This window comes from Heteronotia binoei, chromosome 17 (genome assembly GCF_032191835.1).
Source record: "Heteronotia binoei isolate CCM8104 ecotype False Entrance Well chromosome 17, APGP_CSIRO_Hbin_v1, whole genome shotgun sequence".
NCBI classification, from domain to species: domain Eukaryota; kingdom Metazoa; phylum Chordata; class Lepidosauria; order Squamata; family Gekkonidae; genus Heteronotia; species Heteronotia binoei.
In genome coordinates this window covers 14,482,703-14,492,859 of record NC_083239.1, presented here as the reverse complement: position 1 = coordinate 14,492,859, position 10,157 = coordinate 14,482,703, and the positions used below count along the sequence as shown (strand labels likewise).

The following is a 10,157-nucleotide window of genomic DNA, read 5'->3' as shown; positions in this document are numbered from 1 at the left end:
ATCATTTGTTATCTTTATTGTCCATAAAAGGTTGTTCAGATGTATAATACTGTCACAATGACACCCAGTGCGACGTGTCCCAGCCATCACACACGCAGACATACACACGCACGCAGAAACAGCAGCACCCAATAAAAGCACAGTGTGTTGGACAACGGCAGTCGAGTGGCTTATGGTGCAAACACACACACAACTCTCCAGGTATCCTGGCTGAGACCAAACACTGAGAGTTTAAATTACAGCTCCAGACTTGCCTGCTTTTGCACTGGCTGTAACAGACACACACACACACACGGACCCCAGCTTGATGCCAAGATCCTGTCTCCCCCAGCTATGACCCAGCCTGCATCTGGGGAAAAAAGAAGTCCCAAAGGAATCTACTGCAAACACACATGGGGGGGCAGTGAGACCCCACCAGTGATGCTGTTGGCGCAATCTGTGTTAACACTGAGCTTTATGTACATTATTCACATCCTTTTGTACCCAGCCAGTTAAATACCTATGTGATTATATAGTCTTGTGGGATGAAATATGAGTAGGGATCAGTCTGATAAGGTGCATATTAAAAATAATAATAAAAACAAATAGAAGAACAAGAGAGAGAAAGAAAGAAAAAGAGAGAGAGAGTCTGTGGGGCTGGGCTGTCCCTAGCCAGCCTGGCTCCCTGTGCCTCCTGGATCCTTGTGGGTTGGGGAGCATCTGGCAGATCGAAGCCTGCAGCTGGCACATGGTCGCACCCGTCCTTTGGGGGAGGGAGAGGGGGCATCACTGATTACAGGACCTCTGGAAGAGAGAGGAGGAGAGATTAAAATAATTAGAGGCTTGACGGGATGAAGACAGAATCGATCGAGACTGTGGAGTCAGTTATGCTGAGGGCGTCTGACTGATTTCAGGTGTTAGTCCTAAAAAAACAAAAAGATCAGGCCAGTTTTCTCGGTGGGAGCATCCTCACTCCTATGAGGTTCCCTGTTCTTGGAGGTCTGCTGGGAAGGCTTTGCCTCTGCTTCCATCAGTGCTCATTACCAAGGATCACACAGGGTTTATGGCAGGCTCTGCTTGGTGGTTTAGAATCAGCTTCTGAAAGACGCCCATCTGGCCCCCTCACGAGAATTCCTGTGAAGGGGTTTTTCCCCCCAGGTTGCCCAACTATCACATTTTGAAACTGAACTGCTGAAATGACATCTGGTTTTGCCTTCTATTTATATTTTTTCTTCTATTGTCCACCTGGTAAACCATTGCAGAGGAATTGCTTTGAGTGTCCTTTGAGGTAGAAGGGCAGTCAATTCAGAAGATGAAGAAGATATTGGATTTATATCCCGCCCTCCACTCCGAAGAGTCTCAGAGCGGCTCACAATCTCCTTTCCCTTCCTCCCCCACAACAGACACCTTGTGAGGTGGGTAGGGCTGGAGAGGGCTCTCACAGCAGCTGCCCTTTCAAGGACAACCTCTGCCAGAGCTATGGCTGACCCAAGGCCATTCCAGCAGGTGCAAGTGGAGGAGTGGGGAATCAAACCTGGTTCTCCCAGATAAGAGTCTGCACACTTAACCACTACACCAAACTGGCTCTCCAGTTTCTGGCTCTCCAATTCAAGCCTATATGGTGAGCCAGTTTGGTGTAGTAGTTAAGTGTGTGAACTTTTATCTGGAAGAACCGGGTTTGATTCCCCACTCCTCCACTTGCACCTGCTGGAATGGCCTTGGGTCAGCCAGAGCTCTGGCAGAGGTTGTCCCTGAAAGGGCAGCTGCTGTGAGAGCCCTCTCCAGCCCCACCCACCTCACAGGGTGTCTGTTGTGAGGGAAGAAGATAAAGGAGATTGTGAGCTGCTCTGAGATTTGGAGTGGAGGGCGGGATATAAATCCACTATCAACTTCTATAGATGTCCACTGCTTACATTATAACTTTGTGCCATTCCTCTGATTTTGTTCTCCAGTTCTCATTCATTCTTTGTTGTATTGTACTGTTTATGAGGTTTTGATGTGATAGTTGTGACTTCAGCCAATTTATGGCAACCCTGTCAGGTTTTCAAGGCAAGACATGAACAGAGGTGTTTTGCCATTGCCTGCCTCTGCATAGCTACCATATACCTCCATGGTGGTCTCCATCCAAGGACTAACCAGGGTCGACATTGCTTAGCTTTCAAGCTCTGACAAGATCAGGCTAGTTTGGGCTTTCCAGGTCAGGGCTGGAAGTAGTATTCTTGTATTTCATAGTTTATGGTGGTCCTCTGTTTCTCTTGTTACATGCATATAATCAGTGATCTACCTCAAATCTTACTGGGAATGGCAGATAAGAACACAAGAAGAGCCCTGCTGGGCAGACCAGTGGTCCATCTAGCCCAGCATCCTGTCTCACCCAGCAGCCAGCTAACAAACAGGGCACAGAGGCCAAGACTTTCCCTTGACATTGTCTCTTAGCACTGGTATTCAGAAGTCTGCTGCATCTGTATATGGAAATTCAGTCCCCATGGCTGGTGGCATTGATGGGACCTCCCCTCCATTGCCCCCTTTTAAAGCCATCTGTGCTCACAGCCCTCACTGGAAGTGAATTCCAAAATTTAATTAGAAGAGACTGCATTTATAAACTTCCTTCACTCAAGAGTCTCAGAGCAGCTGACAATCTCCTTCCCTTCCTCTCCTCACAACAGACACCATGTAAGGTAGGTGGGGATGAGAGAGCTCTGCGAGAACTGTGACTGACCCAAGGTCACCCGGCTGCTGCATGTGGAGGAGTGGGGAATCAAACCCAGTTCTTCCATATTAAAGTCCACCGCACCAAACTGGCTCTCACAAAACAATTACCCGTTGAGCAAAAAAGTATTTTCTTTTGTCCATTCTGAATTGGTTTCCCATCAGCTTCATAGGATGGCTCTGAGTTCTGGTATTTTTGGAAAGTTCTAGTATTCGATTTGCTTTTCTCCACCCTATGTATAATTTTATAAACTTCTGTCGCATTTCCCCTTAGCTTTCCCCTTTTTTTCTAGACTGAAAATGATACACTAAGTAAATAAAGAAGCAAACAGAGCTTGAACCTGGAGCGCCAGTTCTTGTACAACTGGGACCTGCATGTGCTCAGGCTAGAACACCAGCACTATAGAAAAGCATCCTCCTAACTGGGAATCGGATGATCCCAAGAAACTAGTCCCACTGCCTGCCATACAACTCCATGGTCAGACAGGCGGGGGCTACAGCTCAGTGGCTGAGTTGTGTTCAGGTCTTGGGATGGACAAGGGGCAGCATCTTACCTGTGACTTGCGGGGCCTTGGTGAGGAAGGGCTCCTTGTTGGCAAAAGGCAGAATGGCCTCTCCGGCCATGCCCAGTCCAGGACTTGCAGAGTGCTCCCGGCCACTGGGCTCCTTGGCAGAGGAAAATCCATTCTCGTGTTTCCCCGTCTGCAGGCCATTCACCAGGGAGAGAGCAGGTGTCACAGGGGAGCTGCAGGGGAGAAGTGGGGAAAGGGTCACATGGTCATATCAGTCCTGGATGAGAGCTCTGAATTTCAGACATAAGAACAGCCCTGCGGGGTCAGACCTATGGTCCCTCTAGTCCAGCATCCTCTCTTGCACAGTGGCCAACCAGTTCCTCTGGAAGGCCAACAACAGGGCATAGAGGCCGAGGCCTTCCCTTGATGTTGCCTCCTGGTTCTGGGATTCAGGGGCTTAGTGCCTCTGAATGTGGAGGTTCCCCTCAGTCGCCATGGCTAGTAGCCATTGATAAGACTTATCCTCCGTGAATCTCCCCAGGCCTGTATCTAAGGAAGGAGAATATGAGGCCTTATGAACCACTGCATGGCAATTTAATGTTCTTCATCACTGATGGTATCGTAAGTTTGCCACATTCATTTATTTATTGACCTCATTTATATCCCATCTTCCTTCCCAGTAAGGGCACAAGGTGGCTTACATAGTTCTCCTTTCCTCCATTTTATCTTCACAACTGTGATGTAGGTTAGAATGACTGGCCCAAGGACACCCAGCAAGCTTCCCTGGCAAACGGGGGATTCAGACCTGGTTCTCTGAGTTCCTAGTCCAACAAACTAACCTCTGCCCCATGCTGGCTCTCAGTTGCACATACAGTAGAGCAAAGAGCTATGCAAAGTTTTCCCAGCTACTCAAAATCTGCACCACAGAGATACATACACAATGCTCAAGCCTGTCTGTAACCACAGGGGGTGGAAATAATTTTTTTATGGACAAGTGAGGGGGAGACTGAAGTCTGCACCTAACATGAAATTCTGTGCTTGGCTTATAACCCCACACAGTCCTGGGCAAAAGATCATAACAAGACCCTCCCCCCTTTCTGTCCTCTTCCCAAATGAGAGAAAACCGATCCATTAACAGTCCGATCCTAAACTGAGGAACACCATTCTAAATCCACTGAATGGACTTGCAAAGGTTTAACTTTGCTTGGGGTTGTCCTGTAAATATTGTACTGTGACTTCCTAAATCTTTATGAGAGTATATGCTTTAGCCATCTGAAACTAGACTTGGCTCTTGGGATGCGGGGAGAAAGGAAGGTATATGAATATTTTAAATAAATGTTAAATTGGAAACTCACTTTCTCTACTCTATATGTCTTGAAAAATTACAAGATAATCTTTTTACTGCAGCCTCTGTATCTGTCTGATAAGCTCTCGGCAAAGGGACTCATCTCACTGGCATCTGAAGCCCACCCCACCACCCTTCCATCATTTATGGGCACATTCTTCTGCTATAGGAACAGTGTGGCTGCTCTTCTCCTCCAGAGCATCACCAAGGATCACAGAAACACAAGAGCCACAAATCTTAACACATGCCAGGAAATGGCTGATGGAGAGAAGCTGTAGGCCAGAGTCCTTTAGTTCATGCCCCACCTTCAGGAGAAACTCAGGCTAATCTTGCTCCATCCCAAGGAGATGTGTGAACTGGCTAAAATGAAGGAGCTGATCTTTGTAAAAGGTTGAGACTCAAAGCAAGTTGAGTTACAGTATTTGTTTGGGTAAATCTTGACCCCATCCCCATTTTATGACACACCACTCCATTTACACCTGAACAAGCGTGTAGGGTCCCTGTGGAAAGAGTGCCAACTCTGATTCCCGCCCCCCAACTCTCTAGCCTCTGAGAGTCCTTGCCACACTATCTCCTACCCCACATGATTTGTGCATTCCCAACATGTTAGTGACATGGAAGAGGATCCTGGCAAAGTGCAACCATGCTGCTCCAGTACCATTTGGATCACACACACCAATTCAGAGTGTGTTGCCTCTCCCAGACGTTGTACCTGTGCTGTGTTCCTTCAGGGGGTGTCACTTTGCGGCCAGCGGGGCTTGAGGCCTGCATCTCAGGCAGCTCTTCTTCCTTGGGGAGGCTTCCAGGCCGCTTCTCACCATCTAGGAAGACAGGAAAGGGAGGGGCATCAGGAGCCATGGCAGACTTCTGCATCCACGGCAGCCGCCCAAGCCAGGCAGCTATCCTAGGGGACCTCGGATTCAGCACAACCTCTCTGCCCTCATTTCTTTGACATTTCTCAGAAAATGGCTGCTTTGTCACAGCCTTTTAGCTGCCTGGAAGGTCAAGTCAGACCAAACTAATTCATTTTTGCTGTCTATCTCCAGTTACCAGATTTTTGTACCTTTTGAACCGGCTGCTGCCCTCCCCTGTCATGTGGCGCACCTGGCATGCCTACTGCTTCAGCAAGTTACACAGGCAAGGCAACAAGTCCCTGCCCCAAGGCACTTATGCTCTGAGTTTCAACACAGGAAAGGTGAGCTGCATGGAGATGAACAGGAACAACTGCAGATTTCAGTTCCCATTCACTTTGGGTTGAGGACTAAGTAGGTTAAGGACTGGCCAGGGTAGAAGGACAGTGGCTCAGTAGACAAGCATTTGTGTTGTATGCCAGAGGTCCCCAGTTCAGTCTCTGGCTAAGGGGATTGGGTAGAAGGTGATGTGAAAAAAACCGCTGCCTGAGACCCAGGAGAGCTGCTGCCAGTCAGAGCAGGCAAGACTGATCTAGGTAGACAAAGGATCTGACTCTGTATAAGGCAGCTTGTGAGTCAAACACTTATTGAAAAAAGTTACTTTGGAGGAGGGAAATAAGTGGCCATTGCTGCTTCTCTCTAGGATAACAATCCAAGACCAATGAATTTAATGGAGCAAATTTGCCCCCAATGGTTTTTACTTTAAAAATATGGGAGCTCAGAGCAGCTTACAACATCATTTTCTCCTCCTCCATTGTCCTCACCACAGCCCTGTGGGTAGGCTGTGCTGAGAGTGTATGTCTGGCTCAAGGTCACCCAGCAAGCTTTCGTGACAGAGTGGGGTTTCCTAGATCCTAGCCTGACACTCTCAACCGCTCTACCACACTAGCATCTTCTGCCAAAGAAGGACCTGAATTTCCCAATAAGCCCTGGTTTTGTTCCAAAAGTTATTACAACTGTTGCAAAGAACAATCAGGTGGGATGAAGGCAACTCTTACCTATACTGAGTTCAGGCTCTTGTTCCCCTTTCTTCCCATTCACCAGTTTCTTGTCTTCTTTCTTCTGCAAAAAACACAAGCCACCTGTAAGTACATCTGACCCACCTGGCAACCAATCCCAGAGGCCAGAGAGCAAGCAGGTTTGATATTAGCATATGAGGGAGCTCAGACACAGTCTAGCCTGCTCTTGGGAATGAGGAAGGACCCCTGGCCCCCTGCAATGGAGAGCTGTCAAGACCTCAGAGGTGCAACCTTGCCATGAGGCAAGATAAGGCTGTTACCTCAGATTGAATTTGGGGTACCAATAAGGGTAGCAGCATGGGAGACCGGCAAATCTGGTCCCAGGGCACAACCCACCAGGACCAGATCTGCATGTTTTTTGAGGGGAGTAAAATTCAAAAATGACACCTCCTTATGGGCCATTTTATCTTATGGTCCCATAGAATACAATGGACTCCATACCCAATTTGGTGCCACCCCCTCCATTGGCGCCCAGGGCAAGCACCCCCCTCTGCCCCCCCTATATCCGGCCCTGCGACCCACCAGGAAGCATGCCCCACAGAACACATGGAAGCTGTGCATGAACACTAGGGCGTTTTGTACCCTGTGATAATTGGTGAGGTGGAAAACCAAAATGTCTTCCACCACATCAAAATAGTCAACTTCAGTGCAAGTCAGATGAAGTCTCCCACCACATCTTTGTGGATGCTGTGTTACAGGAAGAGAATGGTGATGAGATGGGGTGGAGACTAGGGGTGTGCATTTGGTTCGGCTGAACCGAATAGACAGCCGAATACCCCCTGATTAGGAAGTATACGGTGTCGTATACTTCCAAATCCAATTAGAAGGCATTACACGGGAGCCGTATATTCGGAAGTATACGGAACTCAATGTAAATGGCAGGAAAGGAGCTTCTGCAGCCTCAGGGAAGCTGCTTGCCTCCTTTCCTACCTTTGGAAGCCTTTTCCCACCTCTCCCATAGCTTCCCTGAGATCAGGGAGGGAGGGGGAGGGGGAGAGGAGCCCCAGCAGCCAATCCAAAGCATGCATTTGCAAAATGCATTAAAAATGCATGCTTTGCAGGGCTGTTGTATAGCTGATGGCTGGGCTAATCCCGCAGCCATCAGCAACATTGTTGTTCTTTTGTTTACTTGGGTATCCAAGTAAACACTGTTCTCTGGCCAATCACAGAGCAGTGGTATTTTTTGAAACTGCTCTGTGTAGGGCCAGAGAATCTTTTTAAGGAGGCTACACTCCATTCCATTGCTACTGTGTTGGTGTGAGAGAGAGATTGTGCTGCGCTGGCCCTTGGCCTCAGCTGCTGCTACTCTCTCTCAGCCTTGCCTGACCTGCCTGGAGAAGACATCTAAGGTAAGACAGTCTTGGGATTCTTGTTTTTATTTTAGTTAGGATAAAAGTAAAAGGACTTTTTAAGACATAGAGTCCCTTTACTTATCCAGATTTGGGTGGGTGGGTAGCTTATTTGGGGTTAAGGTTAGGGGGTTCTGCTGGGGATGGGGGCCTGGGGTGGGGGGGCTGCCAATTTGCCTATAACTTTAGTGAGAGGACTTTTAAAAGTGCTGTGTCCTTTTACTTTTCCTGATTTGGGTGGCTTGGATTTCTTGGGGTTAGAGTGAAGGGTTTTTTGGGGGAGGGGGGTTGGTTAATTTCCTGTATTGTTAAAAGTCAAGTTTTTTACTGTTTTAAAAGGATTCTGTGTTTGATTTGTTGCGGCTGTTTTGTGCTGTTGTTCCTTTTCTCTTCTGGTTCTTGTGGGGGGGGGCTGTTTGGCCTAATTTTTATTGCTTAAAAGTTCAGTTTTTAACAGTTGAGTTTGTTGGCCTTTTCTCTGTTGGATTTGTTTGGATCTGTGTTGTTGTTGGTTTTGCATCCTGTCCTATTGTCCCTTTTCCTAGTTCTGGGGGTGTTTTTTTTGGGGGGGGGGTTGTTGACTGATTTCGCCTGAGGTTTTTTATTGTTAAAAAGTTCAGTTTTTTAACAGTTGAGTTTGTTGGCCTTTTCTCAGATTTGTTTGGATCTGTTGCTGTTGGTTTTGCATCCTGTCCTGTTGTTCCTTTTCCTGGTTCTGTTTTTTTTCTGGGGGGGGGGGGGTGCGTTAAAAGTTAAGTTTTTTTCTGTCATGTTTTGGGTTTTTTTAATTACCTCCGGTTGGTGTGAGGGGGTTGGTGTGTGGGCTGTGTCACTTTCATGTTTTTATAGAGCTATTTGTGGAATCTGAGGGTTTCATGCAGTTGTGGGGGCTCTCCCTCAAACCCCCTGCCCCCCCAGTAGCCTCTGATTATGCCCTATGTTGCCATTGAGTTCAATGACCCATAGGGTATAATGGTGGGATGCCCCTGGAATGGGAACCCTTGGCCCAATCTTTTTGGGACTTGGAGGGTTCATAGCAGAGAGTCCCTGCAGATCCCCTGCAAATTTGGGGGCTCTCCCTCAAACCCCCTCCCCTCCAGGCGGCTTCCAATATACCCTATTTTGCCATTGATTTCAATGGCCCATAGGGTATAATGGGGCCGTATATTCAGAAATAGCCATATATCTCCAGTATATACAGCTATTCTGAGTACCGGTATTTGGAAATATACGGTATTCCAAATATTTTGACCCCGCATATTTCTGAATCCGATTATTTCCGAATATTTTTTTTTTGCACACCCCTAGTGGGGACCACTCACTTTGGCATCAGCTCCATCTGCTTTCCGCGTCCTCTTCATGATCTCCTCCAGACGCTGTAGAGAGAAGGGAAGCTACCATGTCTAAATTGTTACACATTTAAGATATCCAGATGTAATAATGGAGTCTATCAAGCCCTAACCTTTGGAGTATTTTATTATTATAAAGTTGCAGTTGCCAGACGAAGTTCAGGACCTCAATAATTGTAAAGGGCAAGTCATTCTGCAGAAATCATTCTTGTTCAGCTTCTCTTTGGGCATTGTCTACTTATTATCAATTACTCTGTCTTCACAGGCAATCCTTGGGATTTTAGTTAAGGTAAAGGGAGTGGGAAGAGAAAGAGGAAAGGTTCTCTAACAGATTTTTCAGGACTTCCTCAAACTACATTTCCCAGGATGCTCTGGGAGAAGCCATGACAATCAGAAGTGTTATAAACCCAATATGTGGGGAGTGGAGCTTTGCCCAGCTGCCTTTCTGGCAACCAGTGGGAACTTTGGAGGTGGGGACCTGGGGTGGGGGGACACATCATCTTCTATAACATGTTATTGGGTAGTTCTAAGAATTGCTGGGAAATCTATGGTAAAATCCTAGTTTCCAGCAATTCCATGAGCTACCCAATGTTATTTTTCTACCAAAATAATGCTGAACTGCAGACCTCACCAGGTTTTTTTTAAAAAAAATTCTTTTGGGTTTTTCTACAGTTACTTTGCTATCCATGCAATAAAAACCCTTCCTGGACTTTCCCAGCTTAACTACCAACTCTACTCCTCGTGTACCAAGATGACCCACCCTGCTTACCTTCTTCCGCTCAAGCCTTTCTTGCTCCTCCCGCTGGAAATGCTTCTCACGCTCCACCCGCTGGCGCTCTGCCTCCTCACGCGCTCGGGCTTCGGCTTCCTCCCTCTGCAACCAAACAGTAGAGGTTAACCCTACTGCTGGAATCAAGGTGCACATCCAGCCCTGGCAGAACCAGCCATGAAGTGGCACGAGAGCTAACAAGGAGACTGAGGGAT

At 47.4% G+C, this 10,157-nt stretch overlaps 1 protein-coding gene across 4 annotated transcripts in view; it reads right to left on the bottom strand.

Annotated features, from left to right (window-relative positions):
• The window catches only part of MAP7D1 (MAP7 domain containing 1), a 78,238-nt gene continuing 68,081 nt past the window's right edge, over positions 1–10,157 (bottom strand). For all 4 annotated transcript variants that reach the window (XM_060257600.1, XM_060257601.1, XM_060257602.1 and 1 more), the window contains 6 exons: positions 9,943–10,047; positions 9,147–9,200; positions 6,455–6,518; positions 5,258–5,366; positions 3,243–3,433; positions 1–783 (listed from right to left, as the gene is read on the bottom strand). In XM_060257600.1, coding sequence (XP_060113583.1) covers positions 773–783; positions 3,243–3,433; positions 5,258–5,366; positions 6,455–6,518; positions 9,147–9,200; positions 9,943–10,047 — 534 coding nt within the window. In that variant the 3' untranslated portion in view covers positions 1–772. The remainder of the gene's footprint in view (positions 784–3,242; positions 3,434–5,257; positions 5,367–6,454; positions 6,519–9,146; positions 9,201–9,942; positions 10,048–10,157) is intronic.